We start from the raw sequence: 20,385 nt of genomic DNA, 5'->3' as shown, positions 1-20,385 counted from the left end.
TTTTTAAGAACACCATATTTTATTTGCGATAATTACATTTATTTTAATACAAAATTTGAAATGTAATACAGAGGGTTTTTTAGTTTATTATTTTCTGAAATTCTCTTTGCTTCAGTGATTTGATTTCTCAAAGCAACGTGTGTTACCTGATAAAGTTTTAAAACATTACCATGGAAGGGAGCTGCTGACGTGGCACTTGGCACCAGAATTTACTTAGCTGCTGAAGTGGTTAATCAGCTTTTGACAGCAGTAGCTGCTTCTACATATGCAAAGGGAATAGATCTTATTAATTTCAACTAGCTCAGTCCATTGTTTTAAACTGAGAAACCGGCTGAGAACTGGAAAAGTAGGAAAGATTTTCTCTCTCTCAAATACATATGACAGCAAATTAGGTTTGGGAAAAAAATATATTTAACAATCTACATGTTTTGAAGCGTGTGGGACCCTAGAATAATTTGTTCAGCCTCCTAGCTAGAAATCACACTCTTTTTTTGGTTTAGGAAGTAGGACTGCTTAAACTTCCAAGCAGATCCTGATATATTTTTTACCATAGGAATTAGGACATTCTATGTAGTTTTATCTAGCTAGTAGACAATATTTTGGCACCCCTTCATTGTGCCTTTTAAATTTGTTTTTGTTGAAAATAGATAAAAGATGCCTTTTTAACTAAATAAGGATAAGAATGAGAACAACTATGCTAGTTATTTGATCACTGATTTTCATGAGTATCTTTAATTTTGTTTGGTGTTTGTATTTTTTAATTTAGTCGCTTTTTTTCTAATGAATAAAACTGATTTGCAGCTAAATGTGTGTTACTTTCTGCTAATCAAGAAAACACATTCATTTGAAGTTGTTGATTAAATTAGTTTCTTGGCCTGCCAATTTTAATAATTCTAAAGTTGATTTTGAACACTTTGATTTAAATTAATGTATACTACAAAAACCAAGTTCACTAGCAGCTTTATGAATATCGCAAATTTTCAGTGTTCTTGTCTCTCCTTTCTTCATTTTCTAGTTAGCAAACTAGATTTTTTTTAAGAAGAAAAACTGGAAAGTAAATCCAGTTCACATTCATACATGAGAATCAGGCAGTTTTTCATTCCCATTACCTAGCCAAGAGTTGGCAGTCAGAAGAGAATAACGTGAAATAAATTGCAATTTTTTGTCAAGTTAATTCTCTTTGTATGTTGTTTGTTATTAGGAATTAAGATAATAATGTTTTAGCATCCAGTTTGGAGAACTGACTATGGGTGAGAAAATAATAAAATTACATTCATTTAACAACAGCAACAACGAAAAAGAAACCCCCCAGTTCTTCCCATTTCTAACTGACGAACAAATCCTAACCTTGTCAGGATGTGTTTAAATACAGGGAGTTCATGTTTAGTTGATGGAGCAGGCATAGCATCATTTGTGTTTGTCAGCTTTGAAAGTTTCCTGTATGGCCTGAAAGTTTCAAAAGAACAGCAAAAAAAGTGGTTTGCAGTGAAACTTAATATCTTTGTTGGATTTTTCTTTTTTATTTCTTGTTTAAGTTCCTGTCCCACTCCTAGAACTAGCATTGCAGTAGAAGTAAGCGATGCTACTACTGCCCCAATCCAAAATTCTCCACAAAGAGATTCATGCTTGAAAAAGGTGAGTAGAAAAATAACATTATGGGATGGTGGTATCTTTGGAGTTTTAGCCTGGAGTCTGTGGCAAAGTCAACTTTCTTCTCCATCCTTCCATAATTATAACAGGAAAGCAGTTCCTATAGCGTGCAAGTTATTTTAAAAAAATATTTGCAGAACTTCAGATGTAAGAGTTAAGCAAGATGCTTAGTCTCCTCTTTTATTTTCCCCAGTGTATAAAAGGGATAATGATATCTTCTTCCTTCTCAGTCTACTTTTTTATACTCGGGTTGCAAGTTTTTTGGAGCCGGTACTTTTTTAGTTGGCACTATCTGCTACTACATAAAAAAAAGTAATTTAGAATATGTTGTTTATATAGCCAAACTGTGTGGTATAATGTTGAAATGAAATAGTTTGGGAATAAACATAAACTTTCTTTTTTTTCTGCAAAAGAGTTTTTTAAAAAACTTTGTTCTTGTTCTAGGCTAAAAATATGTGCTCAAGTCAGCAGGATATGGAGTCAACATTGAAAGAGCTCATTTACACTGAATCTGATCTTATCATAACACCAATCATTGACAATCCAAAGGTATAACAAAATAAATAACAAGGGCATGGAGTGATAGGATGAGGGGGAACGGTTTTAAACTGAAAGAGGGGAGATTGAGATTAGATATCAGGAAGAAATTCTTTACTGTGAGGGTGGTGAGACCCTGGAACAGGTTGCCCAGAGAAGCTGTGGCTGCCCCCTCCCTGGCAGTGTTCAAGGCCAGGTTGGATGAGGCTTTGGGCAGCCTGGTCTAGTGGAAGGTGTCCCTGCCTGTGGCAGGGGGGTTGGAACTAGATGATCTTTAAGGTCCCTTCCAACTGAAACCATTCTGTGATTCTATGATAATATTTCTAATAAATATGAACTTATTTTCTCTCGAAAAGAGGACCTGAAGTTACAAGAAATGTCCATCCAATTTCTGTCATATGGATTCTAATGCGATAACAGTTGTGAGGAGTCTCTTGAGCAGAGACTGACACTTGTTTGACAGTAAAGGGGAGACCAAAAAAAGAATCGGAGCTCTGCACTGCAATGACAATGTAATGTGCCTGCATGGACACATGTGTAGTGTTGGTAGAAGGAGTGATAAGCAAGAACCCCTTTAGTCTTCCTTTTATTTCTGTGCCAAAAAAAAAAGGAAATAATTTTAGCAACTTTACTCAGTAAGTGGCAGATGCAGAGAATGCAACATTTTTAATTGGAAGTGAGCATCTAGCTCATTAAGAATGTCTTACAGCTTTTAGTTGATGTATTGCTTTATTATAACAATTTTTATTTGTTTGTTTTAATTCAATTCCTAACACTCTCAAAAATTAAAAATCTTATACAGCTAGATAGAGTAACTACCCAACAATACTGTTTTAACGTGTTTGGGGTGAGGGACGTTGTTGCCAGTGGAGAATTTCAAAGGTAATGATGCATTTGAATGCCACCTCTGTAAATTCTCAGTTCTATCTCAGGACTCTGACACAAAGCCTTAGCCCTTCACTGCTTCTCTTCTTACTGCAAGTATAAGAGATAAGATTAGGGGTAAGTGTACGTATTAATGTGCACGTGGAGACTAACCTCCTTACTGTGCAATGCTAGATCAGAATTAATGCAAAACAGCCTGCTAAATTCCAGGGACATGTAGTCAGAGTTATTGCATACTTGGCAATCTTCACACTAAAGGATGATACTGACACCTGGTGAAGCTGAAGAGCTTGCAATTTAATCTCCTGGAAAGGGATTTACTAGATGCTGGCAGAATTTTAAAAGCTGAAATGTCGGCTTATATTGTAAAATTTCCCTGTGTTCTGCAGCTTTGTGGACTTGAAGACCTTTTTTAGAAAATAACTCTCTAGTTACACCTAGGCTTCATCTGTCAAAGGCTAAATTCCAGAATACAGTTACCTTGTTTGTAGGCTTTAGTTACTGAAAATCACACTCAAATGCTCAGTCACTGAGCAGTCATCCGACTTCAGGATGTACCAGAAAATGATGTGTTGTGGCAAAAAACCGCCATACCTTATGAATGAGTAGTTGGTGAGAATATTACGTATTCTAGAATGATCTAGTGTATATATATGTGTTTACTGTATGACAATGAATTGCTAAAACATTTCATGAGGTCTCAGCTGCGTATTCCTTTCTGTAGCTTTTGAAACCCAAATGCAAATATTTTTCCACTTACAAGCAAGATAAAAATGTAAACTGAAAAAATCCTATCATTTTGTATTCCCATTTAAAAAAAATCACTTCAATGGACGTTCTAACAATGTAATTATATTAAAACCACGGAGTTAAATCTCAAATATCTGCGTGGAAGAAATACATACCAGAAAACAATGGGAAATGCCTCAGTAATGAGCAGTGGTTTGTACACCCATCCTGTACAATTTGTGCATATTTGTGTTTTCATGTTCAGCTACTTAGAGATTTCTGGAAATGTATTAAAACTAGTTGTTATGTTTGTTTATTTTTCCAGATAATGAAGCAGGTGCCAGTTAGATTTGACTTGAAAACTTTACATATACCAACATATTCAGGTATGGTTCTGTTGAAGTTGTTAAAACTTAAGTCCTGCGTATGATGGTGCAACTCGCTGTCACAAGATTTGTACCCTCCCTTTGTAGATGATGAGCTGTCAGAGTTGGAGAACTCGTCACTTTTCTGAAACTGAAGCTGTATATGTAACGTTTTTAGCTAGACCAATTTTGAGGAGACTTTTCAAGTGCTAGCAGTTACATGCCCTTCCTTTCTCTTCTGCCTTCTTCAGTTACAAGCCCATGCCCAAAAGCTTTTAAGATAAGACAGTCAACACTGTTTTAGTGTGGGAAAATCAGCATATTTTTCCCCTGTGTTATTTTTTCTAAACAACTGAGATATAACTGAAATATTCAACCAAATAGATTAAAATTTGACAAAGGTAGAGAAGCAAATGAAAACAAGACCTTAAAATGTGCAGTGTTGATTAGCTGTGATACTAGGCAGCCTTACCAGACCCACCTTTGATCATGAAATGTTCCGGGAATCATGTCCCAAAAGATAGTGTGGAGTTGTTTGGGATTTTTTTTTTGTTGCTGTTGTTTTTAATGTCTCAAAAGGCTGCTGTTATTTCTGAAAACAAAAGGCTACTCATTGTCATGAGTAACGTTTCTTCCCCTGGAAAATTTCCTATAGTCTATTTAAGGAAATAGTATTACACTTTACTGTGCTTGAAGAGGGATGTCAGTCAGATATGGAGTCCTTCTAGGATTCACATAGGACCTCTTCCTAGACACAGAAGTTCCTTTTTTCTTTCTATAAAGTATGCATTTTGGAGAGTTAATTTGTTGAAGAAATTTTATAGTTGGAAGGAACACAATGTCCCCCAGTCTCCCAGTCACGACTGTAATAGCAGCAAATATTTTTTATTTGGCTAACATCCTAGGCAAAAATGATCAGATTTAAGTGCTTAAGGGGGTGGTATTTTATTTCATATTGCATTTAAGTAGCTAAATTATCACACTGATGTTCTGATATGTTTAACTGTTGTTGTCTGTATTCATTTAATATGGGACTGTTCTTTGCTGTTTAACACTTTCAGGATTGTAGCTTTTTTCTGGACAACTTTCTGATTGTTTTTGAAGGTACTAAATTGGATGCTGCTTGTCAATAATGATTAAAGACAGTATGGAAAAATTAAGATAAATACCTGAAAACCCAAACTCTTTTCACCTTTACTAATGTAAATTATAATTGCCTTCATTAGTACGTATTGTTACGTAAGTGTAAAATTGGAGTAAAAGACGGAAGGCGTGCTCTTAAATATTCTGTGCTGGAACATATCAGGATGGCAAATAAGTTATTTATTAATAACTAACCAAAACTGAGGGAATGTATGGCTGCTAGAGTGAAGTTATCCATTGAGACTGATAAGGAAGTTCTTGAAAATTCTCTCTTCATGTACAGTGGTCAGTGAATTGAACCACAGGATTTATGTTAATTGTCCTAATGACTTGACTTCTTTGTGTTCCTCCTGAAGTCATCTATGCTCTGATACTACTGAGGCTTAACTAGATGGATACCTGCCTGTAGGAATAACTAAACACATTTTCGATTTATTGATACTGAGGAGATTTCACTGACTTTCATTAGGTTTTGCCTCAAATTTACTCTAATGAAACTGCACTTTCTTATTAAGAATTAGTAGTGATTAAGGACAGCTACTACCTTTCCTAAATATAATGCCAATAAACGTTTACTTAAATGAAGTCCAAGGACTTAGCAGGGTTGCACTTTCAGAAATGTTTTGAAGCTTTTATTGCTACATTTTTATGCTTTGTTTTTCTTCTTCTTTTTTGATTTCTATAATCTTCAGACATGAATTATAACATGTTTGTTTAATATTTTAAGTACTAAAATTGTAATTAGATCAAAACTTTGGAACTTATCTGTTCGTGTTGATGTTACTTTCTAGTATGTTAAAGCCACATCAAAGATCCATTATCTTTTACTTGTTTGCTTCTTATGGTTAGCTGAGAAGTGATCATCTATGACAGACATGGACTGGAATGACTTCTTGCAACGAATATGTTCCCTGCTTGATTCTACTGAGAAGAATACAGGAGCAGCACGTTCTAAACTGAACTTATTGGACTATCTGTGTACTGTGGCTGTCCACAAGGAAGTTGCAAGCAGGCTAATTAGCTCTCAGCTGGTAAATAATAAATCTTTGAAGAAATCAGCATGGTTTACATACTTGCCATTGTAACAAAAATGAGGTCTTTTAGTTATATTTCAAGAAATCATTGCTGTACGGACAAAAATAATATGGCAAATTAAGTACACGATAACGAAAAAAATTACTAAATTCCACGTCAGAGATTTTTAAAAGAGCTGAGGGAAACTAATTCTTTCTCTTAGATTTCAGATATGTTTACATATAGATTTGTTGTATTAATAAAAAGATTGGGGTAAAACCTAATCTTGATGGAGAGTGTGAAATAACGTATGATGAAATGTTAGTCTTCGTAAATCATTAAGTGACCTAGAAGACTGAAAAAAGTCCATGTTTGAATTGTTAAATCAATTTTATTTGGCCCTACGTCTGTGAAGAATAGCAAGAAAATCTTTCTAAAGAACATACAGTAAAACTTTCATTAAACTCCACTTCAGAGTGAGCATGCTCTCTCAGGAGTCTCATTTCAGTATATACCTAAATGGTGGTTTCACCTTTCAAGAACTGTTTTCTACCAGACAAACAATTTTGCTCGTATCCTCTGTAGTGGTTTAACATGTTTCTCAGTATTGCATGTGCAGAAGAGAAATACTTATTTTTCCCATTATATAAAAGCGTCACAGAGGCTATTCTGAGGTGTGCGCTTTTCAGTTTATTTAATAAAAAGTAAACCGCTGCCTTCTCCTGCGTTTCTACTAATGCACCTAAGTCATATTCTGACACATGTCATCACTGGAGAGAGAGATATTAAGGGCGAAATTGCACTGCCAGAAAAATTCAATGAGGAACATTCAGGTTGGAAGCAATGGTAGGTTTTATGCCATAGAATTCTTGTGAAAACAGGAAACAGAATTGCTGGAAGGTGTATTCCATTATCATTGGAGAATTTCTTTGGGGACAATAATCCAATAACTGAATTGCCAATTAATAGAACCTTTTAGAAGTGAGTTAGTAATTATGCAGTTTGGTTCTTAAGTGGCTGATTATGTGTGCTAGCAGTCCATTCATTATTCTAGTATTTGCCAACTATTTTTGTCCATTCTCACAAAATACATTTCATTTATTAAGTACTTGTTGGGTAATACTATATGATGATCTCTGTGTTTGTAGATGAAAGTATCAGGTTTTTTTTCTCTCTATAGTGTTATTCATAAAAAAAAATGTTTTTTTTTAACACACAGGTATATGTTTAGGAGTTTAGTTTAAAGCAAGAATATAGAAAGAAATTGTATTTTAACTCAGCCTTTTCTTTTTTTTAACCAATGTTCGGACAATATCTACAGTATTTGTCTACGATAATACTTTTTGCAAATGTTATCCAGATAAGTTTTTATGAAATTACTGATATTTTGATTTTTTTGTTTATCATTGCAACATATCAGGTCACTGAAAATCACTAATGTTTATTTATCTTCTTTCAACTATAGTTTCCTATATTGATTCAGCAGCTGCGTGCAGCCGCCACTTGGGATATGTAAGTAACAATTATTTAAAATTAATTTTTTCAAATATGAAATTATTACTGAATTTTATTAAAGATATTCTTTAACAGTGTATTTGAGGAGTGTTTTAGCCTGTCAGACTGCTGTGATACCTGACTGGCAGTATGATGGTGTATATAACATTGAATTTTTTCATCATTGAATTCATATATTGCTATTTCACAGGACCAAAGATTATAGAAAATCTCTAAAATTTTATCTAGAAGTTATATAATTTAGTGTATCAAATAGTGTTACTTAAAAATCACTGATTAAACCAAGCCATACCATAATAGTAGTAAAATAACTGTAATAGTACCTTTTTAAATGCCTATCAGAAATATTTCAAGGTGATAGTGCCCTCTGCTGTTTGTTTCATAAATGTTGATTATTTTAGTCAAGTTTTTCTTTAATGAAACATTTAAAACTGATTTTCTGATACACATTTCATATCTGTTTTGTCAGCTATACTGAAAAGTTTAACATGATCTATAAGGGTTTTCCGTGTTCTAAGAAAACTGAACGTGCGCATGACTCGTGAGTAAGACTGTAACAAACTAAAGAATCTTCATTCTTCAGTGCTAAAGGAAAGAAATGTTTTCATGCATGAATTTATTGCTAAATTGAGCTGAAATACTGAAATAATTTGATGATACAAAGAAAATAGAAATAAGAAGAAAATCTGAGCTGTAAATAGCACATCAACTATTTTCTGCCCTTAGCAATCTGTGTAAAATATGAACAAGACATCATTGTTTTTGTTATATTTTGAAGTAGTTTTTCTGCACTTACAAAAAATTTATTTGATATGAAGACGGGCCAAAGTTGCTCGAGTGATTGGTTTACTGGCGTTACACACATCTGAACTTGGAGAAAATGTACCTGTTTCTGAGGTAACTTTCCTTTTATTTTTTTTGTTAATGCTTTTACTATTTGTGTCAGAAATTTTCACAGCTTTTTTTTTTTTTGAACCCTGCTTTAGTTTTTCTCGTTTGTGTAAATGGGAATATAATTAATTCAATTAATTAAATGTATAAACTTCTGAGTTTATTCTACGTAGTTTTGGTTCTGATCTTTACTACCCTGTGGCAGAACTACCCCCCAGTGATAAAACTCTAGCCTTTTTCTCTTCTTTTCAGAAAATTAAGTAGTCACTGTCATACTTCTTGCACGTGTTTGTGTAACAAGAAGAAAGTGTTGACGTATTTGGTTATCCTGAAATGTAATTATTATAACTAGTATAAAAAAAGTATCATTTATTCTTAGAAATACTTTTTTCCAAAAAGTAATTGAGATGGGACTTGTTTGAGATTCCTCACAGTTCTTGAAGTATGTATGTAATGAAGGCAAGTAATTTTCTTTGGAGAAGAAAACTTTTTTAATCCTTTTTTAATTTTTCATGCTCAGTAGTTGACTTAAAGCAGAGACTGATTAGACAAAGTGATCTCACTGCCCTTTTTTGCATGTGACATGCACACAAATTGTGTAAACTTGACAGAATCTGCTATTTAATATCTGTTTAAAGGGTGAATGTGACATTATTTCTACTTCATGAGGTGAAATCAGGATTCGAATGTAATGGGTGTTTGAACATGAAAATTAACTGCTGAACACATGTAGCAAATATGTCTCCATCCTGTGCAAATCTCGTGTGTAGGAAGATGCAGTTACTGGTTAATAGCTGACATTTTAACAGTGCAGGTAAGGATTTTTTTGTTGTTTTAAGTCTCTCTGGTTTCTTCTTAATTAGTATTAACAATGGTGATGATTATCTTGCTATGTTGCTTAACACTTCAGTTCTGTAGTGAAAGCTGAACTCAAACCATCATTGTTATTACCTAGGGTCTTTTGTTTGTTTTATGAAGTTACAAAGTGGGGAAAGAGGCCTTATGGCCAAAGTCTTTCAATATTGACAGTTGCATGTCAATTGAATTCCAGGTCACAATTTAAGTGGGCACTTCTATGTGGCAGATTTTTCTGATATTGAACTTTTAAAAATTCTAGTGAAAATACTCAAAAGTAATTTTGACATGTCCATATCACTTTTTGGCTTTAGGTGTTTGTTTAAGTGTTTAGCACTAATACATTCAGCGATAGTTTCTCTGGCTTCCCAGTGTCCATCACTGAAAATACATATCCTAGTCTGCTTTGTGTATGTAAAAGCAATAGACTGAAGTAATTTTATATTGAGCTACAATATTATTTTGTTCAAAATGTTTCTGATTTTTTGTTTTTTTATATGAACATAAAAATCTTTCACAAATGGAATTTAGCATTTTTAGAAATATGCATGTACTTCAAAAAACAAGTTAAGTCTGAGACCAGTGACATTTAAGCGGAAGGACTAGAAAGGAAAATTAATTTTCATTATCACTTTCTGGCTCCATTATTATGTGAATTAAAATTAATTTTTATATACATTCATTGGGAAAATAAGGATTTATTTTTTGAATTAACAGATCTGAGTTATCATACTGTTCAAAAGGCATCTACTGTGCTTGCTGTAATGACATTCATTCCAAGATTTTTTCTCCCAAAGTAATATCTCTGAATTTAAAAAATTTTAGAATGCTTACACAAAATGAAAATGAAGAAAAAAATGGAATCCTAATATTTTCATGTCTTCAAATTTATTTTTGCATATGTAATCTAAAATCAGATAACTGTAGGCAGTGCACAAAACTTGATAGTCCATTTATAGGAAAAGTAGGAAGGAGTAATTTAGCAATTTCTAACCGACAGAGTCGTGTTCCCCTCTGCTCCTCCCAAAGGAACTAGATGAACCTGTGAGTTTGTTGAACATTCTTGTGGACTGTCAGCTACTGTATGTTGTGTGACACTTAAAAACAAAACCAAAAAAACCCCACAAACAAACAAAAAAACCCAAACACCCAAAACCAAACCAAAACAAAAAAACACCAAACCCAAACAAACCTTTACACCAGCATTATATACTGTATTGAAATATAATACTGTAATTTATCCCCTTGTATGAGCCAGCTGATGCTACAGCTGAAGTTTTGTGGTGGCTGCTGTGATTTAGGAAATGTCAAAACCAAGCTGTAGCCAGTCAGAACAACGTCATCTAAAATGACTTTCTGTGATCCAGGTCTTACAGACTGAAGACGTGTAAGTGATCTATCTATTGGTAGTTGTTCCTCTAGTTTGTTTTCTCCTCCACTCCTAGTAGCTTCTAATACTGTTTGCTTTTTTGACCCCTATTAGACAGAGGTGACCTCTCTGTATCTCCTCTAGCCCCAAAATTTTGTTCCCACTGAGTCAGTTCAGAGCTTGTGAAGATGTGATTCTGGCGTTATTTTTGCCCGCTATGTGTACCATGCTCTGTACACCACGTTTTCTTTCCAAGTTTTATCACTCAGTCACAGCTCCTTTGCAATTCTTGGTACCTCATCATGCCTCATCCAGTTATTTGTGATTTCTTTTGTACTTTTAAAGTACCATGGGACCTAGTAGAGACTTGTGTGGGCCACGACTGCTGGCCCTTACACGGTAAAATCTGGCTCTTCATTTCTACCCTCTACTGTCTTTTACCCCGTTATACATTTATTTAAGGATAATTCCTCTATCTTTGAGATTGTATCTGCACAACTAACCTTTGTGGTGGTGTTGTTTAAACGATTTGTTAAATAGTAGTAACGTTAAGTCCTGAAGAAGCAGAAAAACTTTAGGAAAGAAAAGAAGCCTCATCCTCGTTTTACAGGCTAAAGTAAACTTTCACATACTGTATGCCAAGTGTCTTTAATTTGTTGGGTTTTGAAGAATTAATAGTTTTCCCATTTTTAAAATTTTTTTTTAAGAAGTTCCTATTCAGGTAATTGGTGAACAGCATTTTTTTTCGAATGTAACCACCAGAGGTCACTGAAACACAAGAATACAATGCAAGTAAACTACTATTTTACAGACTAGACCAAGATGTAACTGTGGAACTGTGTACTATCTTTATTCTGCTGATGTATTCTAATATGTCGGTCATATTAGAAAAAAAACTATAATAAATGAATACTTATACCTGTGAATTCACTTGCAGTTGATCTATTTTGAGTTAAGTATTTTTTAGGGGAATACTGCATTGATTAGAAAAAATGAGACTGATCTTAGAATACAGTGGGGAAATTGATCTGTATATTTTTCTTCACATTCTTATATTGAAGATGAAGACATTTTATGTGTAATTTCTTCTATCTGGCAATTGCAACAAAAGTTGTTGATAGGTCACTCTTTTTTTCCTTAGAAATGTTTTTTTTTTTTCCATGGCATTGCCCTTTACAAATCAGAAACATCTTTTTCTCTTCTATATTTCTAGTTATCTTAGGAGAACACCTAAATGTGAAAGTTTTATCTTTGTATTTAGGTTTTGAAACTGGTTCTTAAGGAACTAGATTCTATGAAAAAAAGATTCTTTCCAGGATTCTTGGCAAGAAAAATCTGCTTATTATTCATCTTACAGAAAGAAAAATTCTTCCCAAGTTAGGGAGGCTTGCTTCCATGTATGTCTGATTTGTCTTATTTATTAAAAGAAGGTATTGTTCTTTCCTCTCTGTGAACAGATTGGGCCTTCTGCCATCTAGGACACAGGCACTCTGATGTGAAATTTCAGACTCGGTCTTTTATTTTAGTAAGAGATGATGGAGGAACTTCACAGAATGCCTTCGTGCCGGGGAGCCGTGTCCTTCTCTGTCTGATGGGAGACCAGCCTCCTCCACCTGTTGAGTCTCTCTCTGCTTGTCCTTTTGGAGGCAAAAATCTAGTCCTTTTCCTTACCTCTTTTAAATTTGCTAATGGCGAATATCAGTCTCACACTATGACCTAAGCAGCTGTGCCTGGTTTTTTTACAGACCTGGGTCCCCTGCTCTACAGAGTGTTTGAAGGGCTCAGAGAACCTGCTACAGCCTTCACCCTGCAGGTTTCTTTGCAAAGCCTTTGGCTTATGGAATTCCATGGCCAAATTAAAAAACTAAATATCCCCTGAAGAACGACAGCATATTAGAATATCTCTGTAATGCTGATCTCTAGGATGTGATTCCTCTGTCAGAGCAATGGAGTATCCTGATTTCTGTTTTCACCCAAATTGAAACTCCAGATAATTTGAGCCTTTTCATTTCTGATTTTTTCAAGTACAATCTGGTTGTTGTTTTCTACAGTTGCAAAGCAGCTGCATCATTGCAGGTGCAGTTTTCTGACCCGTAACCTCGTATGTAGACTCTAGCTAGTCTGATTGTATCTACTTTGATCTAGGTCTACAGTTTTGTTGTCATTCAAATTCTTACAGAATGCCACTTTGAAGTCATTTTCCCAGCTTCTCTCTCTGGTAACTCCTATTTCTAGGTCTATCCACATGTACCCATATTGTAAGGAGATTCAAATAAAAATGGTTTCATTTGGCCATTTTTCCCTATTTAGTATTAATGTTGTTTTTATTGTAAAATAATCTTTTGAGTCTGCTCACAAATGATCATAATTTTAGTGTATCTTTGTTTATTTCATCCAAGGGCACTTTCCTTGCTTTGCCCAGATACCTCTTATGTGAAGGAAAAAAACAAACCAAACCAAACCAACAACAACAAAAAAAAAAACAAAAGCAAAAACCAAAAAACTCCACCCCAATTAAAAAAAAAAATCTGTAAGCAGGACACGGAAGCTGTAGCGGAGTGTGTGCATGAATACTTACACATGTGCACACACAGAGATGTGTACTGCTTTGTAAAATTATTATTTTTAAAACCTTAAAATTATCTTTCTGGCATAATCAGGATTGTCACTTAATACTTTGGTAACAGTGTGAGGAGATTCCATTTAATTTTTTTTGAGTGACTTTTAGTAAGCTTTCAACCTCTATAATAAATTTCTTCAATTTATTTTCAACAACCTGGTCTACTGCGTGTAACTTACATACCTGCTGGGAGCACATGGGAGGAAAACAAACAAAGATCAACATTTCTCAGGTAAATGAGCCTCTGGTGGCACAAACTCATGGTGTGTTTGAGAAAAGTTCTTCCAAGTTAATAAACAGAAAATGTAAATATAATTAATAACAATGAATCTGTCAAATGTGGCAGTTCTGGATTGTTGGAGAAAATAAAGACCTTTTATCATAATTGTAGGAAAATTCTTTTTTTCCCCCCTTCAAAAACTTAATTTCATCGATGCAATTAATTGGGCTTGCTTTATGTTTGAAGTCTAAACCAAGCTGGTAGTAGAAAACAAGGAAATTCTCAGCTGGGGAACGGAAAACTTACATTGCTGATTGCAGGATTCAGTAACTTTTTGCAGTTTTCTTAGATTCATTGCCTGACCAAAGCAAAAACTGTACCCTTTTAAAAGACATTTAATTGACACTGTTTGTAGTCCATTGAATTTACTCTATTTTCTTTGAGACATGAAATAGTACATTTTTTCATTCAAATGACATCAGTGATGCTGCCAGTGTGTCTTTTTGCAATAGTCTTCAATTTAGTTAGTTCTTATGATAGTAAAAATACTGTGGGGTTTTTTTTTCTACAAGTCTGTTATTTTGGGGATAATGAATTTTTATTCCTTCTAAATTGGTGTTATGAAACACGGAGTCGATGTTCTCCTTCAGCTACTTCTATCATAAATACAAGAGTGACCTGGACTGTCGTGAGCTTCAGAGAGAAGCTTGTTAAGGGAGAATTAAGGCTGACATATATTTGGGGAAAAGCCAGACCCTAAATTCACATCCATGTAAAGACTTTAGAAAATCAGTGGGCATCCAGATACTGACTGAGAGTTAAGAGGGAAAGCAGCTTCCCATCAAATGTTTTGGTATTGAATTCCCCCCCCTACTTCTGGGAGCTTTTTGGCAAAGGCAGAGAAGTGAACACACAGGTGTGGACAGTCAGTAGGTGGCTAGATGTGGTGCTTGAGTTTTGAGACTGGTGTGAACCTCTGATCTGCCGATCTTTCTGCATCCCATGTGTATGTCTGAAAGTCACACGCTATTATGCAATGGAGAGAAGTAGTATTTTACTGCGTGTACTTACAGCTTTAGAGCAAGAGGATGATTTTGGGCTTCTCATGTTATCTCTGAGTATTCTGAACACTGAGCTGTGGGATATTTAGGTTTTGCATTTCTGCATTTCTTTGTTTTGATAAGATTGGGGGTTTTTTTGAGTGGCAGGAATAGGTGTCTCCAAAAAAGTCTGGTGAATCATCACTATCGAATGTGATCTTAAGATGAATAATCAATAGAAAACTGATCTTGATTAGAGCGAGCTTTTCTTTTTAGATGAGGCTCGTTTTAACTTGCGTCTGTTTTGTCATCCAGCTTGATGTGCAAATGCTTGTGCCAGCCCAAAGGAGGAGAGAGGGCAAGGCTGAGTCTGGTTTTATTTATGGTGGCACTAGTTATACTGGCTTAAAATGACCAAAAATATGGTATCAAACTCAGAATGAATATCTGTGTGCAGTAAATAAGAATATGGCATGGACTACTGAAGTGTGCATCCTCATCTCTTTCTCACTGCTCTTCCATAGAAAGCATCTTATAAATACTGTCAGTGTGGTCAATGTTAAAAAGTTCCACAGCCAATAAATCTTCCAGTGTGCGTTCCTTTTCTCTCTTATTCGTTCACCTGTCTTGCATTTAATTCAATTGCTGGGACTAGATGGAGAAGTGAGAACTCGCTCTTTTTAAAAAATAGATTTGTATGCCTATTAGTGTAATCAGCCATATTCAAAATCAGAGTGGTCTTAGATTTACATCGTACTTTTGACATTTCAGTGTATTAAAGATATCTATGTTATTTTCAGGAGAAAATAATTTTAATTAGAAAAGAAATTGTGTTCTTATTTTTGGGAATGCTGAGGTCTTTTGTTTCCTACTTGGGCAATCAGATAGCATTGAAGGTACAAAAGAATCAAACTGAGTATTTTGAGTGAAATACTTCTGTAGTTACTTGGTATGACTTTCTATTTCCAAGTATAACTTTGAAGAATTTTCTGATTACTGTTTTCACATTTTTTCTTTTCAATAGCTGTTTAATGGGATTTCTGTTTGATGTTATGGATTTTGTGCTCAGTGTCCAGTTTTGTTCAAATACACACCCCTGCAATATTCCATCAGCCTGGGTTTTAAAGTAGACGACATCCCCACCATCAATTTTTACTGGAATACTATGTCCAGTTCTAGTCCACCTATCTCAAAACAGGCACTGTAGGAGTTAAAGATGATTTTGAGGAAAAACAAGAAGAATGACTAAGTAAAAGACCTCTGAGGGTACTGACGAGTGTCAGCTTCTTTAGTAAAAATATGTCTTTGAATTATCCTCAAATGCTGAGGGAAATGTATATTGGAATGTTTTTCCTATATTGTAGTTTAAGAACAAAGCCACCTCGTGAAATTGAAAAGTGGCAAATTAAGGTCCAACGAGAGGATACGTAATGCAACAAAGAAGGACCTTTCCCCATGAGAACGTGAATGCTGGAAAGTTGGCAAATTTCAGAGAAGTTCTAAGCGTTGATATGGGTAATGGGAGCATCAGACTTACATTAGCAAGTGCTAGAAGAACATTTCTGAAAGCCTCTAAAAGTGTGTGCTTCGGATTTAATGTCAGTACCGAATTGTTTGGAGTTAGGAGATAATTTTAACTAGGATGTCCAAGCTCACTTTTGAGTTTTTTGGTACCTTTTTTAAAAAGCATCTGGGGCTGACCACTCACAAAGCCAAAAAGCAGTCTTGAGCTAGTTGACAGCTGCTTAGCATCTTGGTTTTTTATTGACAAAGCTTTGTCTTGTGAAATCATGATTTCTTTCCATATATCTTGATTTTAAACAATTAACATTTTTTTTTTAGGATAAAAATATAGTCCTACAAAACCTTAATTTACTGTCACAGTTGGTTTATAACTGATGCACACATTGACTTATGCCAAGTTCTTTTTTATATTTATTGAATGTGTTGTTTGTAGCTGGGAGAACTCATTTACCTTTAATATTGCTGTGAAACTTTTTAATGTTGGTTATTTCAGAAGCAAACTTATTTGTATGAAGAGAGTAGAGCACTAAAATCAACTTCCATTTTGGAGTGAAACATTGAAAAAAAAAAAGTTACCTTCATTCTTCTGTATACCTAGCCTCACAAGGAGGAGTGTGTACAGTTTTAAATGATAGTTGCTGTATGTACACAGACCGAAGCGGAGAACTGCTCACAGATGTGCACAAAATTTGGGAAGTGAGTTCTGTGATGCAAAAGGTAGAAAGGGACGACACCTCGTGGGGATTTACTGAAACACTCTCTTGGCTCACATCTTGGTTTCCAGACTTGGCCTTATGGATAAAGAAGCTGATTGTAATTGTCTTGCTTATAATTATTGTCCTTGTGATTGTACTAGTGTTGGGACAGTGCTGTGTGAGATGTTTTTCTTCCTTTGCTTCAAAAATAGAATCATCATGGAGATACAAATAATTGCAGGGATGCAATAAAAAACAAAAGGAGGGAATTGTTATAGAAATTTTCACATAATTAATGTAAAAGTTCTTATGAGTTAGAGAGACAAGAATCAAGAGGGGTGAAATAGAATAGTGAATAGAATAATTAATATAAGTCTATCTGAATAAACACAGGTGGGCTTTCACAATCCATGAATATTGTTCTCAAAGCTCCTTGTGTAATCCTGACCTAGGACTGAACAAATAGTCAATCAAAGCTTAATGAGTAGCTAAGCAGGAGTAGGCCTAGAAGTATTACCTTCTGATGATTTTAGTAAAGGGGATGTATGGTTAACCTTTTCTTTACCTTAAAAGAAATATAGGACACTTAGAAATAAAAATTGGTATAGATAAGGTTTTAAACATAACTTCAGTTGTTTTTAAGGTTGAATGTTTAGGAGACACTGGCGGTGGGAACTGGACTCTGATCAGCCTGGATCAGGACGGGACGCTGATCACGGCAAGAACATTAAGGACGCCGATCACAGCAAGAACATCGAGGACGGGGTGTCGGCCGGAGTCGGAGCGGAACCAGAACATAAAGATCAGCTAAACAATGGAAAAGAATGGACTTTTGTGGACTCTTGATGAAGGAAGAAAGAGGAATTGAAATAGTTAGTGGATTGTTAACAGAAGCTTATGAAATGTTTATGATGTAATTGATTATTAGTTTCTATATAAACCGATAGTGAATTTGAGTCAGGTACCATTCACTGCGGTGGTGGTCCAACTCTGAGTTGTTAATAAAACCAGCAAACCCAGAGACCCGGACTCTGCCAATTTTCTTTAACAGAAGGGGGTGTCAGAGCGTAAAACCGCGCGACAATCATCGGTGGGAGAGGCGAGGCGGTGGCGCCCCCGCGCGTCGGGAGGGCGGCAGTGCAGCTCGGGGGCCGCGCATGCGCAGTGGGGGGGGCGCCCCGGCCGCGCTGGGTGCAGCAGCGGTCGCTTTTTACGTTTTTTTTCTCGATCTCCCTTTTAGTTCTCGGGAGCTATTTTTTTAATTTTCTCCTTTTCTTAATCGCGGTCGCTTTTAAAAAAGTGTCTCCGAGGCTGCGTTTTAGTTGGCCGCCGCTGCTTTTGCCGAGGGAGCGGTGCTCAAACGGGGCGCGGGCGGGACGCGGTCGGTGTCCCCCGGGCAACCGCGCATGCGCAGTGGCCGGCTCTTTGCCGCCCTGGGTGCCGGGAGTGGGCGTGGCCGTGCCCCTGCGGGGGCGGAGCAGAGGCGTGGTCTCCCGTGGAACCCCGCCCCGAGGGGAGGGGCTGGGCGTGGTCTCCTGCGAAACCCCGCCCCGAGGGGGGCGGGACGGGGGAGGTGTGGCCTCCAGCGGAGCCCCGCCCTTGGGCGTGGTTTCCTGCGCGACTCCGCCCCGAGGGGCAGGACATGGGCGGGGTCCCCTGGGGAGCCGCGCATGCGCGGTGGAGGGGCGCTCTGGCGGCGCCTTCTGCTGCCGCCCTGTGGTCAGATTTCGGTACTGCAGCCGCCGCTTTTTTACCTTTTTTTTTTTTTTTTTAACTTCTTCTTTCCTCGCCCTTCTCCGTTTCACTTTCCCGGGGCTTTATTTTAAACTTTCTCCTTCTTTTCTTAATCACGGTCGCTTTTAAATTTCTCTATTTTATCCCGTTCGCTGCCTTTATTTCGCCGTCTTTTGTGTTACTAATTGGTCTTTCCTCGGCGGCGTCGCTTTTTAAATGTTCTTTCCTTGCCCGCTTATTTTCCCGCTCCCTGTCCTTATATTTTTTTTAACCGCGTCTTGCCTCTCCTCGGTGCCGTTGCTTTTTAAACAATGTCTCTCGGCGGCTGCGTTTTAGTTCGCCGCCGTTTTTTTTTTGACGAGGGAGCGGCGCTTAAACGGGGCGCGGGCGGGAGCGGGGTCCCCGGGGAAACTGCGCATGCGCAGGGGCCGGCTCGGTCAGTGCCGGGAGTGGGCGTGGCCGCGTCCCTGTGGGGGCGTGTCAGAGGCGTGGTTTCCCGCGGAGCCGCGCCCCGAGGGGCGGGACGGGGGCGTGGTCTGGTACAGAACCCCGCCCTGGGGACGGGGTATGGCGGGGGTCCCCCTGGGCGGCCGCGCATGCGCAGTAGGGGGAGGCGCTGGCGGCGCCAGGTGCTGCCACCCTGTGGTCAAATTTCGGTACTGCGGCTGCCGCTCCCTGTCCTTATTTGGTTGCTAGGGCGCCATCTTGGTTGCTAGGACGCCATCCTGGTTGCTAGGCGGCCATCTTGGTTGTTAGGACGCCATCCTGGTTGCTAGGCGGCCATCTTGGTTGCTAGGACGCCATCTTGGTTGCTAGGCGGCCATCTTGGTTGCTAGGACGCCATTTTGGTAGCTAGGACGCCATCTTGGTTGCTAGGCGGCCATTTTGGTAGCTAGGACGCCATCTTGGTTGCTAGGACGCCATTTTGGATGCTAGGCGGCCATCTTGGTTGCTAGGACGCCATCTTGGTTGCTAGGCGGCCATCTTGGTTGCTGTGACGCTATCCTGGTTGCTAGGACGCCATTTTGGTTGCTAGGACGCCATCTTGGTTGCTAGGCGGCCATCTTGGTTGCTAGGCGACCATTTTGGTTGCTAGGACGCCATTTTGGTTGCTAGGACGCCATCTTGGTTGCTAGGACGCCATTTTGGTTGCTAGGCGGACATCTTGGTTTCTAGGACGCCATCTTGGTTGCTAGGCGGCCATCTTGGTTGCTAGGACGCCATCTTGGATGCTAGGAAGACATCTTGGTTGCTAGGCGGCCATCTTGGTTGCTAGGACGCCATCTTGGTTGCTAGGACGCCATTTTGGTTGCTAGGCGGCCATCTTGGTTGCTAGGACGCCATCTTGGTTGCTAGGCGGCCATCTTGGTTGCTAGGACGCCATCTTGGTTGCTAGGACGCCATCTTGGTTGCTAGGACGCCATCTTGGTTGCTAGGCGGCCATCTTGGTTGCTAGGACGCCATCTTGGTTGCTAGGACGCCATCTTGGTTGCTAGGACGCCATCTTGGTTGCTAGGCGGCCATCTTGGTTGCTAGGACGCCATCTTGGTTGCTAGGCGGCCATCTTGGTTGCTAGGACGCCATCTTGGTTGCTAGGAC

The 20,385-nt window shown here is 37.7% G+C and overlaps 1 protein-coding gene across 4 annotated transcripts in view; it reads left to right on the top strand.

The window, feature by feature from the left end:
- Window positions 1-18,073, top strand: part of LOC137665908 (serine/threonine-protein kinase ULK4-like) — a 28,956-nt gene extending 10,883 nt beyond the window's left edge. For 2 of the 4 annotated variants that reach the window (XM_068405403.1, XM_068405401.1), the window contains exons 5-11: window positions 1,536-1,635; window positions 2,095-2,199; window positions 4,127-4,187; window positions 6,159-6,340; window positions 7,789-7,835; window positions 8,308-8,735; window positions 17,685-18,073. In XM_068405403.1, coding sequence (XP_068261504.1) covers window positions 1,536-1,635; window positions 2,095-2,199; window positions 4,127-4,187; window positions 6,159-6,169 — 277 coding nt within the window. In that variant the 3' untranslated portion in view covers window positions 6,170-6,340; window positions 7,789-7,835; window positions 8,308-8,735; window positions 17,685-18,073. The remainder of the gene's footprint in view (window positions 1-1,535; window positions 1,636-2,094; window positions 2,200-4,126; window positions 4,188-6,158; window positions 6,341-7,788; window positions 7,836-8,307; window positions 8,736-17,684) is intronic. The other 2 variants (XM_068405405.1, XM_068405404.1) reach the window with 2 other exon arrangements.
- The last annotated feature ends 2,312 nt before the right edge of the window (window positions 18,074-20,385 follow it).

Source organism: Nyctibius grandis, chromosome 7, assembly GCF_013368605.1.
Source record: "Nyctibius grandis isolate bNycGra1 chromosome 7, bNycGra1.pri, whole genome shotgun sequence".
NCBI classification, from domain to species: Eukaryota; Metazoa; Chordata; class Aves; order Nyctibiiformes; family Nyctibiidae; genus Nyctibius; species Nyctibius grandis.
The sequence above is the reverse complement of the archived record's forward strand: the minus strand, read 5'-3'. Positions and strand labels throughout refer to the sequence as shown.